Here is a 23,511-nt window from a genome sequence, read left to right as displayed (position 1 = left end):
GCCAAAACAGCCCTCCAAGTGAACACAGCATTGGCAAAAGGAAAGCAGCAGGCGAAATCACACTGGATACACTCCCTTGCCTTCATTCTCCAGCATCCACAGGCCCCCTGATCAATCCCCTTGTGTTCCTTGAGGCCACTCCATCAGCTGCTGGTCTCCTTCAATGGGAGCGAGATGGGACCCTCTGTGCTACACTCCTGCCCTTGTGTACAGTGACCACCTGGACCAAAGCACTCCTCACCCACTGATACAGCCTTCTACTTCTTCCTCAGGGAACTCAGAACTCCTCCTAACAGGCAGGAGGCCTCTGTGGCAGTTTCAAGGCTGCCTCAGGGAAAGAAGCACACAGAGGTGCATGACTTTTGACCTCTGGGAATGACAGGCCACACACCCACTTGACCCACCCGACCTCCATGCCCCACAGCCCACAGTGAGGTCCACACAAAGACACATAACACAGCAGGACACAGAGGGCCAAATGTTCCCTTTATTAAGGTTCATTCAGTTACCACAGACAGACACATTGGCTCAGGCAGGTCAACTGCCAGTTGGAGAATGGTCTGTGTCTCCCAGAAACAAGGAGGAGCAGTGGGCACCCACAAAATGCAGAAGCTGGTCACAGGCTGGCCGCAAACCTGAGGATTCCCAGACTGACCTGGGCCTTCCTCCACCCCACCCTCAAGCCAGACCATCCAGCAGAGATGAATCTGTGCCCAGCACCCACCTCTCAGACTGGTTCCCTCCCCAGGAAAGTGCATAGTTGCCTGGAGATGCAGCATCCCAGGGCCTGGATAAGCTGGGCCACACACAGATAGCAGGTCTTCCCAAGGGCAGAGCCAGGGCATGGCCATTTAGGTCTGAGCCAGGAAAGAGGAAAGGCAGGTAGGACAGGAAGTTGACTGGATGTAGCATCCAGCAGGTCAAAGATGCTGGGCTGGCAGCTGGACCATAGGCCTCCTGGAGCCCCAGAGACTAAGAGAAAGGGAGCCAGAGGCCTGGGCTGCAGGAGAGGAAAAGGGAGGAAGAACCCAGACCTCAGATCAGTATTCAGGTACTAGGGGATGTGCCAACTGCTTTCCAGAGAGAATGTGGTAGAGAGAGCTGATCACAGTCTGGCCCAAGCCTAAGGGACCATTAGGGAGAGAGCTTTCCAGAGGCCCTGGCTCCTCCTGCAGGAAAGTAGAGTACTGGAGCTCAAAGCTCAGGATGGCACCTGAGTCCAGGTGTTGGGTTCTAAGCAGGAGCCAGCCCAGAGTAGCCAGGCGGGGCTTGGTTTTTCAAGCCAAATAACCTAAGTAAGAGGTGGGGGCAGTGAGTGAGAAATGGGCAGCTGCTCCTTGGTTAAGAACCCACCCTCCTCCAGGCCTCCGAGAGAGCCAGGGCCTCTACCAGCAACATTCCCACAGTGCTTGGAAAAGAACAGCCCTACAGGTCTGCAAGCACAGTCCTGGAAGGGAAACGAGTTCTGACAGGGTGAGGAAGGGCAAAGAACCAAGTCTGATAGGCAGAGGGCAGCAAATAATCTTGATTTGATTTAAAAAAAAAAAAAAAAAAAAAAAGAGCCATAGAGCCTCCCCTCCCACCTAGCCTCGCCTGAACTCCCACTCTGGCCACTGTGCTCGCACACAGGGTTGGGCCTGTGCTTCTTCCTGGGCCTTGAGTTCAAGTGCCCAGAACTGCCCTATGACCAAGAGCAAGCTGGGGGTGGGGGGGGACATGATCCCCTCTCACTGGGCCCTGCCTGCCTTCTCCTCTGATCTTCCCTCCAGGCCCAACCCTCTGAACCTGTCCCTTCTATCAGGCCCAAACAGAACAGCTATTGCTCCCAGGAATCCAGTGGTCATTCAGACACCTAGCACCTGCCCAGTGGGCTGGGGCTAAACATATGTCCCCAGGGGCCAGTAACTATTCACATACCCTCTGTGACAGCTGCACTTTACACCTGAAATTGCCTGGACACCACCCAGATCTTCAGGAAAGGCAGTGGACTCTGTCCTCATGGATGGCAGGTGCCACCTAGCGCACAGTAGGGGTAGGGTAGGAGAAATGGGCCACAGAAGCTGGGAGTATGGGGAGGGATATAAGCAGAGGGGCTCAAGGGGGCTCTGGGAAGAGGAGCGGAAGGCAAGGCAGGGAAGAGAGGAATCTGCCTTGCATTTCCATTCCCTGGGAGTCAGATCCCCAGGTGGGCTCTGCAACTCTGGCTGTGTGCCCTCCCACATCGAGGCTAAGGCCCAGCTCCCCTGGCTGCTTCCTTGTTCTGGGAATGGGCTCAGCCTCAGGAGCAGAACAACTGGGACACTCAGCCTTGGGGAAGACAAAGAAAAGCCACATGGAAAAGAGAGAGACCCTGGGCAGAAGAGACCACAGGAGTGTGACAGCAGGAAGAGAGGAGGGGAGGAGGAGTTTGAGGAGGGAGAAACCTGGATGAGAAGGAGCAAGGGAAGCTCCCCTACAGGTCCCACCCTCCCACCTACCAACCCCATGAGCGCTAAATACTGTTGCTTCCTAGTAAGACCAAAAGTGGGAACAGTTTCAGCTCATAACCCTGAGGAGGGGGCCAGCCTCTCTGCTATGCTTCCCCCTGCCCCATGAGAGGTCTCTGGGCCAGGGTCAGAGGGGGCAGCCTGGTGGGGGGGGGGGGCTGGTTTAGTTCTAAACATACGTCTAGCACCACAACAACAGAGACTTCCACTGCACACCGTTCACAAGGGGACACAGACACAGCTACCACTGCACGGGACAGCTCCACGTGCAGCCCTCAGCTCTCAGGGTGCTGAGAGCAGAATCCAAAAGGTGCGGGGAGGGGATGTACATATACAGATATATATATATATATATATATATATATAACTCTGATTCTTTGTACAAAGTGGGGGAGGAGAAAAAGGGAAGGGGGAACCCTGCTTGGTCACCACAATAGACCATGTGGCTTGAACCCCCGTCCCACCGGCCCCTAGCCAGCGCTTGGTAGGCTCAGCTGGTTCACATCTCATTGGAGTACGTGTAGTTGGGAGTGGCAGAATACTGAGTCTGCGGTTGATTCATGGCACCCTGCGCCGCCCCCATGGCTGCATTCTGGGCCGCCTGCTGCACGTGTGGGTTCTTCCATGCCCCTGTGGTCCACTCCTCCTGAGCTTTGCTGAAACTCCCCCCACTTCCCCGATAGAATTTATGAACCTGTAGGAAGAAGAGCACAAAGAAGCGTTAATCAAAGGGAAGAGGCAGCGCATCCAGGAAAGGTTTGGGAGTCAGAAGTAAGTCATTGTAAAAGCCAGTTCTCCCTCCCACCATGCCCTGTGCACTAGGAGAAAAGTCCACCAAGCCATTCCAGAGTGAGTCCCTTAGAGACTTCTGGGTCCTCCTGTAACCTGGAAGAAGGGCTGTTACAGATTATAGTCCCTTCTCAACACCACCCTCTCGCCCTTGAAGTGACACATACCATGCTGAGGGCGATGAAGGAAAAGACAGCCATGACCGTGAACATGACAGTGGGAATGAGCATCACCACCGCTGAGCCAATGTTCGTTCCGAAGAAGGAGATGGTGGCGATCCAGCCGCTGCAGAAATAGGCCAGCTGTGGGGCTGCCTGGTATGGTGAGGGGTATCCAGCAGCCACCCCACTATAATAAGTGACTATCCCATAGTCACAGGGAGAGACCATATCATTGGATGCAAAGGGACCATCTTACTGATCCTTTTATGAGTGGGCCTGTGTCACTGGTTCAGGAAGAACTCTTGGCTCAGGAAACAAGCTCCTGAGACATAAGGGTTCCTTCTTTCAGGTTCTCCCATGATGCTTGAGGCCCCTCAGCACCCCTAAAAACCACTGCAAGGTTCTCCTTCCCATCTCATGCTATGGCCATGTCTACTAAACTGTCCTGAATCCTCTCACACTTGCAATAACTCATGGTGTCCCCACAGGCTAGGCAGCTTAGCACACAGAAGTAAGCAAAGGACACACCCCAGGTGCCAACCATGCCAGCCCTGGGTCAGTCCAGACACCGCAGGCTCTTACCAGACACCCCAGCCTGGGATGCCCACGGCTTGGATGATGCTGATGACCAGCTGGGCCATGAAGGTGAAGAAGAATGCCATGAAGCTGAAGGAGCTATCGGTCCTGCAACAGAGGAGATGGTTCCTGTCACCTGGGCAGAGGGCCAGGGCTTCCCTGCCTTCAAGATCTCCAAGCTCTTGCAAGTTTAAGTGAGTACAGAGGGGACAGAAGACATTCAAAGGCCTTAATTGAGAGGCCAAAATGGGACAGTGTTTACTCATCTTTGCAAGTTTCCATGTGTTAGGCGTGTGTGTGCAACATTACACAGAGAGATCTCATAAATGGACCACTCACTGGTACATGGATGGTTGGCCCCACTGGCACAGAAACAGATGGGCCCACTGTGGCAGGAATAAACGATCCCATTGTCAAAGGGCTGAACAACCCTACTGGCACCAAGACACCTAGCTCACCACTACATGGATGGATGGACCCATAAGCTCAAAGATGGAAAGTACCGTTGGCACAAGAACAGACACCCTATTGGCACACAGATGGATGGGTCCAATTGGCAAAGATATTTGAGGCCCCATGGCACTGAGGCGGATACTTTATTGACAACTAGACTGAAAGCCTTTTTGCCCACTGGCACAAAGACCAAAAATCCCATATGACACAAGGTAGACACCCAGTGGCACCAAGACAGCTAGCCCTACTTATACATGGATGGGTAGTCCCTTTGGCACAGAATTGGACGACATCATTAGCACATAAATAGTGTCAGTGAGCATATGGATAGCTTGTTCCACTGGCACGTGGATAGATGGTCCGCTTGGCATCAAATCAGCTAGCCCCATGGGTACAAGGATGGGCAGCTCCATCAAGACAAGTGGCCCCATTGGCAAAATTTATCATGCAGCCAGCTGCCTGGGGAAGGCAAAACAAAAATAGGCCTGGTCTCTGTGTTGCCCCCACCCAAAGGCAGAGTGAAGAAGGAAGGAACTAAGAAGAAGGCTCTGACTCACAGCCCTCTTACTCCAGCCTACGGCTGCCAGGAAGCCTAAATCCTATCTTGCAGTCTAGCTGAGGGTAAACAAAGGGAAAGTGAGTTTGGCAGAATGCCCCCCCCAAAAAAAGTGAGAAATTATGTAGAGAAGAAGCAGGAGATAGGCAGAGATAGGATTAGGAGCTGGGGTTCAGCGCCAGTCACTTACTTGAAGGCCTTGTAAATGGGCCGAAACCAGCAGACGTAGGAGCAGGGTGTGAAGAGGATGAGCCAGAGAAAGGCGAGGCCAAAGTTGGTGGCTCCCCCACCTCCGATCAGCCACGCGAGACAGCCCACCAGGTTCACGGCCAGCGTGACGCTATTCACTGCAGACCCAGGAGCCCATGCACACACAGAGACAGACACCAGACACACACACAGATGCCCAGGCCCATGCAGAAATACATGAGCGCACGGACATGGACACACACACATAACTCAACACAGACCCGCAATCAAACACACGCAAACAGCACAAGCACAGAGATGCAGACACACACAGACACACGTGCAAACCGCATTTATACAGATTCACACCCACAGTCCACGTCAATGAATACACACACACAGATACATGAGACACACATACACATACACACACAGAGGAAATAAGGCTGTAAGAAAGAAAACTGGAGGCCTGTCAGACCAACCCCTCCCCACACCCATTCCTAGGGATTTGAGAAATCTGGAGAACAGAGTATCCAGAGCAGGAACCCAGAGCCTCAGCCCAGCAAGCCCTGCTGAAGGGCCCCAAAGCCTCGGTGTGGTAGAAATGCTCTTCTCCTTATAAGAACAGCCTCAGCCCCTGCCCTCCCAGACCCACAGCAATCACCATGCCCAGGGCACAGGAAGACCATCTTCCATCTTCTCTTGCAAAGTAGGGCATGAAAAGAGGAAAGTAAAGGCCTTGAGGAAACATCTCTTCAAGCTACTGTACCATCTGCCCCACATTTAAATGGGGCAGGCAGCAGGGGCTGGGATCTCAGTCTTTGTTCAATTTCTTGGACAACTATCATGCCACCTCTTCCAAGAAGCCTTCTTTCACTACTGCAGCCTTATTCATCTCCCACAGACCTCCTTACTGACCTCCTGCAGGCTTGGGCTGCTCCCATGGTTCCCCAAGTACAAATCCCAGCCCATCAACCAAACTAGAAGCTCCCCAAGAGTGATACCTAGGCTCCCCCTCCTCTGTGCCCACATAAGCTAGCTGAACCTTGGACTCACAGTGTCACTGAGTCACAGCCAGCAGGAGCCGCAAGTCTCCTCACCTGATGCTGGCACTAACACACACCCAGGGTATCTGACTTAAGGGTGCTCCCTTCCTCCAACATTAGACTCAGTCCCTTTAAGGCCCCACAAAGACTTGCCGAATAAACAAAGGAAGGCGGGCTTAATCTTGGCCTCAAACAGCCAGGCATCTCTGGTCTTGGCTTCTGAATAGAACCCTCAAGCATCTCAAGGGTTATATACATTTCCTTGGGAGCAAAGCTTCTGGGAGGCACCTAGTGAGGACTTAGGAAGCTATTTATAGCCCTTAAATCCAGCTCCTGGATGAGATCTTCTCAGGGGCAGAGTTCCCAGAGCCCAGGGTCAGGTGAAGTACTCCCCAAGTCTGGCCCCACAATGCAGTCACCTGCATGGGTACACCCAACTCAGGGCTCCTCAAAACAAGGGTGAGCATTTCTTCCTGCGTGTTTCAGCCGTATTTCCTCCATCTCTGTTTATTGCCCCCCAATTTTCTAGAATCTTGGTGTTCTCCCTGATTTTATTTGCTCTTTACATAGAATAGACATTAACCTGTTCTTAGACTGGTTTATATCTCTCTTCTCAGTCCCACCTCTCTCCCGCACACTTGATCTACTGCTCCGGCTGTAATAACTCTACTCTTTGGAGCAAATATACATTGACTTGGCCACTCTCTCTCTAGCCATCAGCTTTTTTTCTATCTCCACTTCTCTCTTTGTCCAGCTTAGAATCATAATTTATCTCACTCATTTTCTTATTCCCTCCCCTGCCTTGTCTTCTGGTCACACTCACTCTGGATGAACACAATTCCCACCTACCTGTGCTGAATGTCGCTAGGGAAAAACTAGCCCCAAAGAGAAGCTTGGTAGGACTGTAAACTCATGGCAGCCAACCTCAGATGGACCCTGTGCATGACTGACCCAGATATCTTAGGGATCATGTTTCTTTGGATAGTGTCCTCACCCTCTGTCCACAAATGTGCCCTCATTCTAATCCCGCTCTCCACAAAGCTCCTATCCCCACTGTCCATCCTATTTGGTGGGGAAAAAAATGGGAGCCATCAGAAGCAACCTCCTCACTCTATTCCCAATATCTACAGACCTACCTACACCTGCCCCATCCCTTCCTTCACTCATGTTACATGGGGAAAGATTCCTTCTCCACCCAAAAGCCAAGCTGGGACTTGACAATGAGTCTGTCCCTATATTCTTTCTACCATTTTATGAAGGACCTACCACAAAGACAACATTCTTCACCACCGTCCTGGCACAATCACTCATCTCCCCAGGTAAGCGCAGGCCTGACTCAAGGCAACATCACACGTGGCAGACCCTAGCTGTGGTCACCCTGCAGGTGTCTGGGATTTCTGGGGGCCATTGCCCAGCACAGGACAGCCAGCTTGCCTCCTTGCACATGCCTAAAAGGTACCTTTGACCAGGGCTGGGCACAGCCAAGCCCCATCCCCCTAGCATGACACCTTTCCCACCAACCTGCCACAGACGATTAGAAACGAGGGCCTTTAAACTCTTGACGTCAAAATCTTAGAACATTGGAACTCTGGACTTTTAACACTGAGCTACAGGAACCACAGCGATCACTGGGCCAATACCCTCTTTTCTACAAATAAGGATCCTGCTGCTTGGGAAGAGGAGGGACCAGCCAGCCCAGCTTGTTCCCATATGTCCTAACTCCGAGCTGAATGTGCTTCTTTTTGAGCAATTTTCCAAAGAAAGCAAGAAAAATGAGGTTTTGAGGGAAGGATTCCTCTCCAAATTCAGAATCCTGAGGCAGTCACCAGAGGTTCCGGAAAACTACTCCAGTGGGAAGGAGAAGGGAGAGGAAGAAGAGAGGGATTAACACCGCAGACAGAGACCCCCACCTGGATGCTCTGTGCATGGGAGATAGGGAGAGCTGGGGAGCTGAGGGAAACTGAGGCCCAGGAGAGGAGCCTGCAGGAGTCAGGCAGGGAAAGGCTTACTGGTCCACGCAGATGCTGCAACTGGAGCTGGAGGACACTGGGCCTGCGGGCACCCCTCCCCCACGATGTCCATCCCTACCAGCCCTCCCTCCTCCTCCTCCCCCTCACAGCCCACCCCAACCCACAGCACTCACGCATCCAGAGGTAGTAGAGGCGCTTGGTCATGCTGAGATGCTGGGGAGGGATATCCGCCTCGAAGTCTTGGTAGAAACATGGCTTGAGTGGGATAAATTTGGGTAACGGTGGGAAGTTGTTCACTTTCTCTGTGGGCAAGGCACATCGCATAGTATCACCTTGAGTGTTCCCTCCCCAACGATCCAATATAATGATTCTTTCCCTGGCCTGGGCTGCCCTCTTGGCCCCTGTGGCCACAGGACACTTTGCTATCCCCACCCAACCATCCCTGCCTCCTCGGGTCTCCCAAAGTAACCAAAGGTCCAGAGGCAGTGTCACTGTCTCTGAAAAGAATAAAAACAATAAACGCTATCCTTCAGGGGTGCAGTACCCTCTTCAGTGTGGTGGGGGCCAGTTCTAGGCAGAGGAATCAGGATGGGTGAGTCTGGAGACGTGGGTTCCAGCCTCCACTCCAACGTTCATTCTCTTGGGTGAGTCACCACCCCTCTCCAGACCTCAGTTTACCCGGTGGGGTGGGGCTTGAACTAGATAATCCCTAAAGGTCCCTCCAGCTCTGAGCCTTTGGAAACTGGACAACTCAGAAAACAGAATGAAAAGGTCTTAGAAAATTAAGGAGTAATGGTGACAGAGGGGCCAGGGATTTGGCCACACATGCCACTCATCAGTCAGATGGGCAGTAGGACCAGGGCATCAGGATGCACCATCCCTGGTCCCCAAGGTCAGAGAAAACCTGGGGACAAGAGAACAGAAAGAATCTGACCTGCAGAAATTAGGGAGCATAAAGGGACCAAGAAGAGGGCCAACCACCCGATGCTCACTGTCACGTCCTACTCACGTGGCCCACCCTCTCCTTACCCGCCATGATGGCGCCAGCCGGCCCCGTGGCCTGTCCAAGCCTCTTTGTCCTAAACTGGAAGGAAAGAAAAGCCAGAGAAGGATAAGAATCATGGCCCATGCAGCCCAGTCCCTTCCTCAGCCCCAGCAGGGCTGGAAACTCCTTGGGGCAGGACCTGTTTCACATTCCCACAGTGGAATGAACCCAAAGGAAGCAGCTCCCATCTCACAAAGCCACCATTCCACCAGCTACATCCTTCCAAGGACTCCTGCCCTTTGCCTCCAGGCAAAAAAACCCATCTTCAGAGGGTGAGAAAGAAAACTGGGAGGGTACCCCAGGCAGGGCAAGTCAAGTGACAGAGAAGGCCTGAGGGGACCCCTGAAAGAAGAAATTCTATTCTTGACCCTGAACACAGCAGAGCCCTGGCCTCAGTCACAGGCTGGGCTCCCCTCCTCCTGCCTTTGCCTTCGGTCATTTGTTCACGTCTTGAGCATGTACCATCTGCCAGGCACTGGGGAGACAGCATGAATAAGACAGATGGTCCCTGCCCTTGGCATGAAGCAGTCAATAACCTCTGCAGTGAATAATATAAAAGGGAAGGATGGCTATGAAAACATGCACATGGTGGGGAGGTACAGCTCAGCGGTAGAGTGCATGCTTAGCATACATGAGGTCCTGGGTTCAATCCCCAGTATTTCCATTAAAAAAAAACCAACAAAAAAACATGCACAGCAGATAGGTGACCTAACCAGGTCTGAGGAGTCATGGAAATTAAATGTAAGCCATAAAGGAGTCCTGAAGAACACAGGGGAGCTGCCTGAGGCAGGGCAGCCTTCTGGGCAGAGGAGAAAGCATGCACAGATCCTCATGCAGGAAGGAGCTTCACTTCTAAGCAAGGGAAAGAAAGCCACCGTGGCCAAAGCAGAGAGTGCATGGGAAAGAAGCAGGGGAGGCTGGAGAGGTGAGGCAGGCAGGGTGTGATCCCTGAGGCACTGAGGAGGCAGGCTGGAAGGGGTCCCAAGGTGGATCTGGGGTGTTGGGGGAGGGAGGCATCATGAAGACTCTCTGCCAGCTTAAACCACTGAGTGGATGGTGGGGCTGTTTACTGAGAGCCCCATCATGGGAAGCACCCACGAGAAGAGGTGCAGGGCCCCACGGAAGAAAAAAAGCTGCATTACAGACGTACGAGCCTGAGGTGCGGTGAGACCCCCAGACAGGGCTGCCTTGTAGGCACTGGGAAAAATCTGGGTCAAGGGTTCAGCAGAAGGCTTGTGCTGAGACATGCATCAGGTAATTGCAGGCAAGTTAAGGCTAAGAAAGCGAATGAGATCATTTTGCTAGAACAGTAACTTTGGTATATAGATACATAGCTATAGCTATGATAAAAAACAGAAAATGATCAATGACCAAGCATTAAGGCAACGCAACATCTAAAAGCTGGGCAGAGATTTCTATAAAGTTTAAATCAGGCAAAACAAATCTAGGGTGCTCAAGTCAGGATAGTATTACCCTTAAGGGAGCACAAGCATCTGGGGTGCCGGTAATGGTCTGTTACTGGATCTGGGTGCTGGCTACATAGAGGTGTTGACTTTGTGAAAATTCCTCAAGCACATAATTACAATTTATGCACTTTCCTATGTATTATACTTCAATTAAAAGTTTGCTTTACAAGAAAAATAAACCCTCCTAGGGTCCCAGTCAAATTCCTCTGGATCCAATTAAGTGTGGGCAATTATAACCTTTTGTGGTCCCTTTGTGATATGAAATCAAATACAGATATAAAAACATAACAACATCTACCACAAATGGAAAAGACAGGCATGACAGAGACATGCATGAAATGATTCTTTTACACAGGTGCGTTAATTGAAGCACTGGGGAAAAAAGGCAACACGCAGAATAGTTTATATAGTATGTTATCTTTCATATTGAAAAAAAAGGAGGGGAGGATATAGCTCAGTGGCAGAGCAAGTGCCTAGCAAGCACAAGGTCCTGGGTTCGATCCGAAGTACCTCCATTAAACATAAGTAAATAAATAAAAACCCAACTGCTTTCCCCCAAAAAATAAAATAATAACAAATATATTGAAAAAAAGGAGGGGAGAGGAGAATAAAAAAAATTTTTTCTTTTATCCTCAGAATCCTACTTGGTTATTTACTGGTTATTTACTCACAAATAAGAAGCAACGGATACATGTTATTCAACATGACACTATTTTGCAATAGCCAAATGTTGGAAACAACCTAAGAGCAACTGTTTGAATAAACTATGGTACATCATTCAATGGACTACTGTACAGATGTAAAAAAGAATGAAGATGACGTCTATGAACCGCCATACTAAAAGCAAAGTACAAGCAAGTATAAACAGTATACTATTTTTATACCTTTATGTAAAAAAGGAGAAATAAGAACAGGTATCTAAGTTAGCTTGTTTTTGCAAAGGAAATACAGGAAGAGTCAAAAAGAAACTAATGAAATGGTCACATGACGGGAGGGCTAGGATGAGTAGTGAGGCATCTCTGGGGGAAGATTTTTACATACTTTTCACACACAATGTCTTACATATGCAAAAACTTACACCAGGAAGAAATGAAAGTCTAAAAATGCAATAAACAAAAACAAATGAAGCTTATCTATACAGCAAACTGATAACACAATCACACAGGAAAAAGAACTGGCCAAGTAACTTGACCTCAGTACTCTGTGTTCTCTCAGGGGGACGTATCACAAGAACAAAAACAACTGGAAAGAAATCTGAAATCTTACAGGTCTACTGGTACTACTGGTACTAGTGTGGTGATTCTGAAACTCTGTCATGTGTACTGTAGCAGACAACAGGCGAGTGAATGAGTGTATGTTGTTGGAACCTGGTTCTCAGTGTTAGATAGAATGTGGAATATGGGAAGGTAAGAAAGAGTCTCGTGATGTTGGATTTGAATTGGAGGCATCAGTATGAACTCATGACTTTACAAAAACATACGGCTGGTCCCAAACCAGGTCAAGGAAACAGAACATTAGCCTAGAACATCTTGTGGTGCCAGAAACAAGCAGGAATTCAACTAATTGGAGAATGTCAAAAGGACACCAGTTTAAAGGGGCGACCACCAGCCAAATTTGGGACAATTAAGAGCATCAAAAATAATGACAGTAATATAACACACTGTGTTTAAAAAATAATCCGTGAATCCAAAGTGATACTCTTGTTTTTATTTTTATTTTTTTTTCAATAAATGGTGTAACTATCTAGTAAAGGAGTCACGTATAAATATTAAGTAATATTGGTAAAGCCATATTTTTAAAAAATTAATTAATTTTATTATTTTTTTTTAGGGGGAGGTAATTAGGTTATTTGTTTATTTACTTATTTATATGGCGGTACTGGGGATTGAACCCAGGACCTCGCGCATGCTAAGCATGCACTCTACTACTGAGCTATACCCTCCCCTGATATTCTTATTTTTAAAAAGAGAGGGAGGAAGGAAGGAAGAAGGAAAACTCTGCAGAAAAATGCTAGGTATAAATGTAGGAGTGACAGAATTAGAAAATCTCCTAATTTTGCAATCATGAATGTAATAGCTGATTCAGACAAAGATCTTCAATGGCTGCTAAATCTTTCACTCGGTGAAAGACTGTTGGGTAAGAAGGGAGTCAGAGAGTCTCAAAGATGACTTATTAATTACAAAGGGGAACAGGCATTTTTATTGTAAAGAAAGCTGGTAGACACCACCTTAACCAGGTGATCAAACTCAAGCTCACCAATAACAGGACAGACAGATATTATGGCCTCCCACCTACATAGCAGTCCTGCCCCAAAATATTTAACTTGTATCTAATCATAAGAAACAACCAGACAAATCCAAGTTGTGGCACATTCTATAAACTAATCTGGCCTGGACTGTTAAAAGATGCCAATACCCTGAAAGACAAAAAATAAAAAAAATAAATAAATTAAAAAAAATAAAAATAAAAAGATAAGGGATTCTCTAACCTAACGGAGGCTATAAAAACTGATGTGTGAACCTTGACTGGATCCTGGTTCAAGAGGAAAACATTATAAAGGACATCACTGGACTATCAGAGGAAACTTGAATATAAGCTCTAGCTAATATTTTTGTGTCCATGTTACATTTCTTGAGCATAATTGTGTTATTGAGGTTATGTAGGAAAATGTCTTTGTTCTTAGGAAATATGTGCTCAAGTGCTTAGGGGTAAAGTGCTATGATGTCTGAAACTTGCTTTAAGTAGTTCAGAGAGTAAGAAATGATGGCTGGATAGACAGAGTCAGAATCAAAGCAAATGTGGCAAATGTTAACAACTGGTGAATCTGGGTGAAGACATGTGAGTGTCCTTTGTACTATTCTTTCAACTGAAGTGTAAAATTTTCAAAATAAAAAGCTGGAGAAAAAATATGAATGTCAGTAATGGATTATAACACATTGAATGAAAAGAATGCACAAGACTACTACGGTGATACACAAAAGAAAAGGAGGGGGGAAGGAAAAGTCCTAATATAAAAGGAATAACAATTTTTAAAATAATAATTTTGCAACCCCCATATGTCAGAACTGATCCAGGCAAGGATTATCAATGGCTGCTAAAACCACCGGGTGAAAGGTGGCTGGGGAAGAGGAGAGGCACATCTTCTGAGTTTCACCCCCTAGATTAGTCATTAATCACAAGAGAGAAAAGGAACTTCCATAATGAGAGGATCTGGCAGACCAAGTGACCAAATTTAGCATTTCTGACCATGGGACGAAAGGACATTATGTGCCTTGTGATGTGATACACAAAGAAGGACAAAAGTTGTCTATGTAGTATTGGTGCCAAAATGTTTAACCTGAAAATAATTACTAAAAAAATCTGACAAATCCAGATTGTGGGAAATTCTCCAAGACAAATGCTAATGTCATGAAAGATACAAATTGGTAAGGGCACTCATCTCAATTAACGGAGACTAAAGAGACATGCAACCAAATGCAGTGAGTGATCCTGGACTTTTAAATCAGAGCTGTAAAGAACATTTTTAGGACAGGTAGAGAAATTTGAACATAGACTCAATAGTAGATATCACTGTTCAATGTTAAACTTCTTAGGTGCTGTGACTGTGCAGGAGAACATCTTTGTTCTTAGGAGATACATGCTGAAACATTTAGAAATACAGTGTCTTCTCTGCTACTTACTTTCAAATGGCTCTGCAAAAAAAAAAAATCAGGGATGGATAGATAGATAAAGCAAATGTTACAAAATGTTAACTGGTGAATGTACCCTAGTGCACTGAAATTACAGATGACAGTACAGCAGTTCCCTGCACTGTTCTTTAAACGTTTTGTAGCTTTGAAAATTTTCAAAATAAAAAGTTGAGGAAATAAACCTACAGATGGCCAACAGGTACATGAAAAGATGTTCAACATCACTAATATCAGGGAAATACAAATCAAAACTACAATGAGATATCATCTTACACCTGTTAGAGTGGCTATTATCAAAAAGACGAGATAGCAAATGTTGGCAAGGATATGGAGAAAGTGGAACCCTTGTGCACTGCTGGTGGGAGTGTAAACTGGCAGAGCCACTACAGAAAACAGTATGGAGTTTCCTTAAAAAATTAAAAATAGAACTACCATACAATCCAGCAATTCCACTTCTTGGTGCCTAGCCAAAGAAAACAAAAACTCTAATTCAAAAAGATATACGAACCATCAGGTTCATTGTAGCATTACTTATAACAGACAAGCTTTGGAAATAACCTAAGTGTCCATCAATGGATGAATGAATAAAGAAAATGTTTACATATATAATTTATATGTATACATCTTGTAAAATTCAGCCATAAAAAGTGAAATCTTGCCATTTGAGACAACATAGATGGAACTTGAGGGCATTATGTTAAGTGAAATAAGGCAGACAGAGAAACAAATACTATAATCTCACTTATATGTGGAATCTAAAACAAAACAAAACAAACAAAAAAACAAAAAAACAAGTTCATTGATACAAAGAATAGACTGGTGATTTCCAGAGGCAGGGGCTGAGGGTTGGGTGAAATGGGCGAAGGGGGTCAAAATGTACAAACTTCCAGTTATAAATAAGTCATGGGTTTTAATGTACAGCATGGTGACTATAGTTAATAACACTGTAATGCATGTTTGAAAGTTGTTAAGAGAGTAAATCTGAAAGTTTCTCATCACACACATACACAAATATTCTTTAACTGTGTGGCAATAAATGTTAACTAGACTTATTCTGGTGACCATTTCACCATATACACAAATATCACCATGTTGTACAAATATCAAGTTGTACACAAGAAAGTAATATAATGCATGTCAATTATACTTAATAAAAATAAATATTTTTAAGTTGGGGGAAATATATATAGTTGCATGTGGTAATATACACACATAGAATCTCTAGTAGGACATCAAGAAAAAAATAACTGTGGTACCTGGGGGAGAGAGGAAATGAATAGATGTGGAGTAGGTGGGAAGAAGAATTTTTACTATGTATCTTTATACCATCAAATCCAAGACACCATCAGTTTTAAGATAGATCAGTATCTTATTTACCAAAAGAAAGGAAAAAACACTGCCAACTTATAATGATAAGATGCCAAATTTTTAAAGACACAGACATTAAAATGTTTTCAGAAATATCAAAATGTTCATCCTAGAATTGATGAAATTGAGGACATCCTTTTTCATTATGAATCATGTAAATGTATTACCTGTTTAAAAAAATAAAAGTCAGGCAGAAGAGGCTGAGCTGGCAAAGAATGAGCAGGAGCAGCTGAAAAGGCAGGAGGGAAACCAGGAGAGCGTGAAGTTTCCAAAGCTAGAACAGAGTAGACAAATGTGACAGATGCCACTGAGAGGTCCAGCATGAAAAGGGCTGGACTGAAAAGTGTTCATGACGCTCAGCAACAGCGAGTCATCTGTGACTCCAGCAGGAACAACTTTGGTAGCGGTGGCAGCTGGGAGTTGGGGTTGGCAGGGGTGTGGGGGAGTAGCTATCAGATGATACAGTTGAACACATAAGCTGAGAGCAGGTGTAGACAGCTCTTTGAAGAAGCCTGCCTTGATAGAGAACAGAGATAGGGTACTACCTGGGTGGGATATGGGGTTCAGGGGGTACAATGGCTGAGGGTTGTGTGTAAGATGGAAACAAGCTAGAGATGTGAAGGATCCAGGGAACAGTTGCAATTACAATAGAGAAAGAAGTTTAACTGATGAGCAAGCCCCTGAAAGGGGGAGAAGAATGGGGTCCAGTGCAAGGAGGTGGGACAAGCCTCAGTTCTAACAGGGGCGAAGGAGAGCATGATGCCAGCAGATGGAGGAGGTTTGAGGCTTTGGAAAGGACAGTGAGAGTCCCACACATCTGCTTCAATTTTCTCTGTAACATAGACAAGTTTGAGATGAAAGGGAGGAGAGAAGAGAAGAGGCTGTAGCTAAGTCAATGGGCAATTACAACACAGCCTGAGAAGTGCCCCAGGAGAGCAAGTACACAAAACTGGGAGCACAGAGGAGCACCTCCCTGGTCCATCCTGGAGAAGCCAGGGAGGGCTTCATAGAGGAAGCAACATCAGAGCTGAATCTTGAGGCATGAATAAGAGTTGGCCAGGAAAAGAGATAATCAGCAAAGCACGTGGAAAGGCCAAGAGAGCAACGGCACGGCACACTTAGGGAACAGGAAGCACAGATAAAGCCCAAAGTGGAAAGAGGGGAAAAAAGGCAAAAATAGGGTTTAAAGGTGAGAGGGGCCAGTCATCGTGGCCTTGAAGGCCATGGGCAGGATTTGAGCTTTATCCCCTGAGTCTTTCAAGCCACTGCAGGAAAGATGCCACCCTTTTAACAGTTTGACTTTTAGGTTTGGGGGGTTTGTTTTTAATGCACATATAAGCATATGTAACAAAAAGTGAGATCATTTTACACAAGGCATTTTATAATCTGTTTTTTTCCACTCAACAATATGTCATGAAAATATTTCACATTAATGAATACAGGTTATCTCAGTCTTTTTAAGGACTGGTCAACCAGGCCAACAATGTCCATGGCCATGGAGCAGTCAGGCGTGACATGGGCTGATTCGGCCATCAGGAGGTCACAGCTTCAGGGAGTGGTGGGGTAGAGGCCAGCTGCCAAGAAATGAGGAAACATGAAAAGAGGAAGAGAGACAAGTCTAGCAGACTAACCTTTCAAACACTCGGCTGAGATGTTAAAACAACACACACAGAGACTATCAGTGACAACAATGAAACACGCACCATACACTAGACAATTAACAGTAGCCAACTCTCAATAGTGAGATTATAAGTTATTTGTTGTCTTTCTTTTTATCTTTATTTTCTAAAATTTCTACAATGGTCACATGTCACTTGTAGTTAAGGCAAAACTATAGGTTTAAACGGCAGCAGCTAGAGGAAGGCACCAGATTAGAAAGGTTTTTCCAGATAGGAGCCTTGAGCATATTTAGAAGCTGGGAGGAAGGTCTGAAGGAAAACAGTGGAGAGGCTGAAGAGACAATAGAGGGGGAAACAGCTGATGGATATTGGTGCCTCAGGAGACAGGTAGGTTCAGCATCCATAGCACAGAGTGGGAGCATTAGATTAGGAGCTCTCCTTCTAATGGGATTCAAGAAGTGGAGAAACATGGGTGTGGTTCCACCTCCCACATATACCCTCCACTAGCCTTCTTCATGAGTAAAAGGCTTTGGGATAGTAGTACAGTTTGGAATACTCCTCCCACGGAACAGAATAGGGAGCTGATGGGAAAGGGGAAGTGTTTCCAAAGTGATGAGGCTGGAGACCCTCCATGGAAGCAGAGCCAGCCTGCCCTGGTATGTGATGGCCACCAGAAGCTTTCTACATTCTGAGTATAGAATCCAGAGTTGGGGGGCCTGCTGCTGAGGTGGGACAAACAAGCAAAGTGACATAGTAACTGAGGGCATGGGTCACAGAATGGTTAAAATCCTTAACCATGGGGTCCAGAAAAGACACAGAAGCTGTCATGCTCATGGGACAGAGAAAATGGAGGTGTCAGAGAACCAGCTGTCTCCTTGAGGTCCCAAAGTAGGTAAAGCAGAAATTGGACTGTGGTCAGAGAAGAATACTGGAATTCAAGATTTCAGAGGTGGCTACATGCCAATGACGACCAGATTCACGTGTGGCTGGCAGAAAGGGTGGCTGAAGGAGGCATCACCTCCCACAAGACAATGGGATGTGGAGTGGGAGACTGTGGTCCAGCTTTAATGTCTTCCAGGAAAACAAAGAAGAGAGGCAGGGGGAGAGTGGGTACTAACTAGACTGTAGGAGACTCAAGGGAGGAGACTCTAACCCTGGCTCCAATCTGACCCCCAAGCCTGGTCCCAGGCTTTCTCCCAAAGGTATACGCATGGTTACAGAGAAATCAGTGTAGCAAATTAGAGACGGTGGGAGAAGTCAGAGCACTAGGGCAAGGCTGCCTTGTTTGTATATGGCTAGCCCTGAAAGAATTTAAGCTTGGGAGGGCTACAGAGGCTGAGGTCACAAGAATGGAAGGTTCCAGTCTCCTCTGCTCTTATTTCAGGGATAGCCTTTAAAATACTTGTATTTGTGGGGTGGGGGTGGGAGGGTACAGCAATGGCTGGTCTCTGCAAACCAAAGTTCCTAAACTGAAAAATGGGGAAAGTAGCAGTTTGCTCCTCAACTGAGAGTTTTTCATAATGTTGGGGGTATTAGAGGTGCTATATATCCCCCCAAAATGTAGGCCTAAGAAGCACCTCCTTAGTTATCAATAAGATAGCAAATACGACCTGAATTTTGCTTAAAAAAAAAAAAACAGATTACAATTTATTCCATTTCTTACTGTGTATCTGGGAGGACAGAAGGTCCCGCAATAGAGAAAGTGAGGTTCATGGCAGAGAGAAGGAAGTCAAGTCTGGCCTCAGATCAGGACCTGGGGTTAGTTCCAGGGCTCTCTTACTCACCAGCCCCTCCCTCCAAGCATGAGCTTCCCATGCTTGGCATAGAAATGGTCATTTTCTTCCTGCCTGCCTAGAGCCTGTCTGCTAAGATGGCAGTTTTCCCCTCTTGCTCTACCTCTGGTCCCCTTATCCCACACCCAGTCCCACATCCCCAGCCCTAATGTCCCAGAACTCTGAATCATCCTTAGAAAACATCACTCTCCTGGCATCACTATCATTGTCCTATGATGACGCTTCAGTAGCCCCTACTGATCCTGTGCCTGGCATTCAAGGCCTTGTGTCGTTCAGCTACAAACCTCCCACCCACCACCTTTTACTTCTCTACCTGTTTCCCATACAACCCAGCTTCATACAAGAGAGATCATATCTAGCCATCCCCTCTGCTTCCAATGCCCCAAACCAGATCCCTGTCACTCCTCTAAATCCTACTAGCTTCTCATATCCCACCTCATCTAGGAAGTCCTTCCAGACATCCCTGTTGTGCCTCCCACTGCTTAAATTTTGAACCAGTTATTGGGCACCAAGTACTCCCTCATTCTCACCCAATCTCTACCTCACTCCCTCCTGGATGGGGCTTCCAGGAGGGACCCAGTACAGAACAGGGCACAGAGCACAGTCAATCATGTTCTTGCTCAAGACTTGGACACCCTCCCAAGGGGTGGGAGTGGAGCAACGGATGCCCTCCAGCAATCAGGCTAAGCCCACAGCTTCTGTCACCCCTGCTGTATCACACTTCCTCCAGGAAACCTTCAGAGACTCCAGGCTGTCAGCAAGAAAGGAAGTTCTCTGTAGAGGAACTGCTGTGTGGAGGGGGCAGGGAAAGGGAGAGGAAGGCAGAGATAGTGGGGAGGAAAGGGAAAGGAAGAAGGAGAACTGATAGGGATGCTCTAAACTAGAACAAGCAGCTTCCTCAAGGGAGATCAATACTTAGTCCTATTATTTCATCCCTAGAGAAAGATGCTGGCAAAGAGATGCCCAGAGAGGGGAATCAATTTGTTCAGAAGTGGCCAGCTGGCCCGCCAGGGAAAGGGTTAAAGAAACAGCCACAGCATCCACAGCCCCTACCCAGAGCTCCCTTCCCAGGACCCTGCTAACTCTCCAAGGGTTTGCTAGACTTAAGAAGACCCTCTTTCTGTGGCCCATTCACCAGAGACAGTCCTCTCTCAGCTCTTCAGGCTCACCAAAGCCAGATCAAATCTCAACTACAGAGATCTGTGTATCCCCAAACAAAATCTCTCTCCAGTCATGCCTATGCAAGAACTATTTCCCTCTTTCAGAGGCCTGCCTCTTGGAAACAGAACAGGTAGGGCACAGGCTGCAAAATTCTCCAGACTGGCCCACCCCATGGGCACAGTCACATGGCTGGGCTCACAGGCTAGGCTCCCCAAAGGCTATGCTAAATTCCCACCTCTATGCCTTTGACCAGACCATTCCCCAGAAATGCCCTCTCCTACCTCTCCTCCCAACCAAATCTCACCACCTCCAAGAAGCTTACTATTCACTGGCTCTTGCCTCCCTTCTTCCTTATGCTCCTGGTGTCCACGGGAAAGTCCTGGCCCTCCCTAAACTCCTCAGCCTGGAGCTGGGCCATTACCGGTTTGAACGGCCTGAGTTAGCGAATTCTCAGTCCCAGACTCTACTTGGTTTCCCCAACTCCTAGATCAGGAGCTCCTAGAGGCAGGGGCAGGGATGGGTTCCCAAACATCTCACCCCCATCCTCGTGACCCACTCCTGCCAGCGTTGTAATGCGCTTCTTCCGGCGCCCCCAAAACACCACCCCAAAGCCCTGGTGGACCCCAGGGTCAAGCCAATGCACCCATCCCCTGAAGCCCTGAGGCGGCTCAGACCAGTGGGCCAAAGGTCTGCTGCCTCCGGGAGGCGGGGGTTGCAAGGGTGGGGAGTACAACCTGGGTCCACCTGCAGGCTCCTCTTGTGAGGAAAGACCAAAAGGAGGCTTCAGTCACCCCGCCTCCAGGCGCCCCCAACCCAGGCCGCGTGCACCATCCCCAGGAGGGGGAGGCCTGTTTCCAGGGGACGCCAGGTGGGCCTGGGGGTGTTGATAGAAGGCCCAAGGCCCAACTCCAGAATCCAAGGGTCTGACGTCATCTAAGACCCAGGTTCCCTCTGCTGGAGCCGGTAATGGGGATGGTGGGGGTGGGGAGGCCTGGGAGCACCCGGGACGCTCTTCCTCCGCCCCAAACAGGGAAGGTCACCTCCACTCCCCATCTCTCCAGCTCCGCCTGCCTCCTGCATCCAAAGGTGAAGCGTAGGAGGTACAAAGCTGGAGATGCGGAGACCCTTTCGCCCTGTGCCCAACTTCGCTGCAAAGCCCTTCTCTAGGCCTTTAGGCCCAGGACTTACCCGCCGCTGTCGCTCGGCAAAAGCCGCCGCGCTGCGCTGCGCTGCAACCAGCGATGCGGCGCGGAGCCGGCCACAAGCCGCTCCGGGGCTGGGGGCGGGGTGCGCGCGCGCGCGCGCCTCGGGCCAGTTTCTCGCGCGCCCGCGCCGCCCCTGCCTGCAACAGCCTCTCTCGCGAGATTCCCGCGCTTCCTCTAGGGCTGCTCTGCCTGAGCTCGCGAGAAGAAAGGCCTGGCCGCCCCCGCACCTTACAGGAGCTGTCCGAGGTGCTAAATTCCCGGGACAGCGCCCGATCAGGTGGTTTGAGGGCACCATGGGGACAAGAGCGAGGCAAAGAGGTCGAAGAAAAGACCCAGAAAAGGAGTCTGGTACCAATTACCAGAGCCTCAGCTTCCAAATCTGTAAACTGGGGAGAATAACCTTCCATGCCGGTCCCAAGAGCCGCTGAAACGAACCAAAAAGGAAGAGTGAGAGGGAGTTTGTAAGCAGGAGAGTGTGATAACTGATGAAGGCCCTTCAGATCCACAGGCCCAAAGTGACAAGTAGAGGATGAAGGATAGAAGGTCAGAGATGAGACATAAAGAAACAGAAACGACACATAGACAAGGACACACAGATACACGGAAGGACAGACATAGAAAGACAAGAAAGGAGAACCTTGAAAATAAAGACATAGAAACATGAAAAGGCAGAGATTTGGAGTGATCACAATTTGGAGAGAAAAAAGACAAGAAAAGATAGAGAAGAAAGAGCATGATAAAGTGAGAAAGAGGTAAGAAATAGAGATTGACAAGCTATGCAGAGCAATAGAAAGAGAGAGGCTTAGAAAGAGAAACAGAAAAGAAATAAAGAAAGAGAAAGAAACTGTGATATACAGAGATGAACACTGAAAGTGAGTAGAGACCATGGTAAATGTTTAAAAACCCAGAACTAATAAGGGTTGAGAGAGACCCACTTGGAGTGATGAGGCTCGGAGTGAAAGACAGGATTTTATTGTGAGTGATGTTTATGCTGTAAACCTCCTGTGGGATATCTACAGCTTGACCCAGCCTCTGTCCTGCCAGCCAATGGCTCTTGCCCTCCACAGTACCCTCTGCCCACATCACCCTGGGCCTGGAAGGGGGCCTCAGTGGGTGGGAGACACTGTAAGGGATTCTTTGCCCAGAATAAGGGCTCTTTGTCTGACTCCAGCCTGCTGAGAGTGGGGCCTCACTCCCACAGCTGGGATAGAAAGGGGGCAGGAGTGAAGAAAGGCAGACAAGAATTAATGCAAAAGAGAGAAGAAAAAGGAGGGTGCTTCAGGGGCTGTGGAGGGTTGAGCAGAAAGCATAATCTATGCCAGTCAGGACAGAAGAGTCGTGGGCTGAAGGGCAGGACAACAGGGTTCTGCTTTTGGTCCTGTGCTTGGTCCACTCACATGGTCACTGCTGTCTATCCCTGCTTTAAGGCAAGCCTTAACTGATTTACAGAGTTGTGAGAGGACCCAATGAAATGGTGAATAGGACCCTGAGGAGGTTATCAAGCATGGCTCTACAGGAGAGATGTTAGGTGTCCATGAGGGCCCCAGGAAAGATACATGGGTTCATATGAGTCTTCAGGAGAGGTATCTGATGTTCACAATGAAGGTTCGCAGTGGAGATGTCTTGGATCCACATGGGATTTACAGGAGATATCTTGTAGTCCTACAGGATAAATGTTTGGGTTCCCATCTGATGGCCACAAATGAATTTTCCCCTATTAGGAGAATTAGAAGGGCCTCCTATTTGGCTAACAACTGAGGCAGGAAAAGTGCCCAGGTCCAAAATAAGTAAGAAGCCCATCATTGTCCCAGTGGATCGCACCTTCAGAATCTGGGTAAATAGAAGAGAACAGTGCTTCATGAGTGACAATCATTTAAACAAACTTTTATTCAACAAGCATTTGCTGGTCACCTATGAGAAGCAGCATAGTGCAGTGTTT

At 47.8% G+C, this 23,511-nt stretch overlaps 1 protein-coding gene across 2 annotated transcripts; it reads right to left on the bottom strand.

Annotated features, from left to right (window-relative positions):
* Positions 1 to 467: 467 nt before the first annotated feature.
* Positions 468 to 21,636, bottom strand: SCAMP5 (secretory carrier membrane protein 5). 2 transcript variants are annotated; one of them, XM_032469337.1, is made up of 5 exons: positions 21,556 to 21,636; positions 9,256 to 9,310; positions 8,400 to 8,528; positions 5,212 to 5,368; positions 4,015 to 4,120 (listed from the first exon to the last, which is right to left on the bottom strand). In XM_032469337.1, the coding sequence occupies exons 2-5, from the start codon at positions 9,260 to 9,262 to the stop codon at positions 4,015 to 4,017; spliced, it is 399 nt and encodes a 132-aa protein (XP_032325228.1). In that variant the 5' UTR covers positions 9,263 to 9,310; positions 21,556 to 21,636. The 2 variants fall into 2 exon arrangements, with proteins under 2 accessions (XP_032325227.1, XP_032325228.1); XM_032469336.1 differs by lacking the exons at positions 8,400 to 8,528; positions 9,256 to 9,310; positions 21,556 to 21,636 and adding exons at positions 468 to 3,180; positions 3,443 to 3,560 and having other exon boundaries at positions 4,019 to 4,120; positions 5,212 to 8,343.
* Positions 21,637 to 23,511: the final 1,875 nt, after the last annotated feature.

The sequence above is a fragment of the Camelus ferus genome, chromosome 27 (genome assembly GCF_009834535.1).
Source record: "Camelus ferus isolate YT-003-E chromosome 27, BCGSAC_Cfer_1.0, whole genome shotgun sequence".
NCBI classification, from domain to species: domain Eukaryota; kingdom Metazoa; phylum Chordata; class Mammalia; order Artiodactyla; family Camelidae; genus Camelus; species Camelus ferus.
The sequence above is the reverse complement of the archived record's forward strand: the minus strand, read 5'-3'. Positions and strand labels throughout refer to the sequence as shown.

Excerpts from the sequence above, each read along its gene's own strand:
- SCAMP5 (XM_032469336.1), bottom strand. The coding sequence starts at position 5,477 with ATGTGTGTGTGTCCATGTCCGTGCGCTCATGTATTTCTGCATGGGCCT. Across the intron at positions 4,121-5,211 it reads CCCATTTACAAGGCCTTCAA|GACCGATAGCTCCTTCAGCT; the intron begins GTAAGTGACTGG and ends CCTCTGTTGCAG. Across the intron at positions 3,561-4,018 it reads ATCCCAGGCTGGGGTGTCTG|CGGCTGGATCGCCACCATCT; the intron begins GTAAGAGCCTGC and ends CTATTTCTGCAG.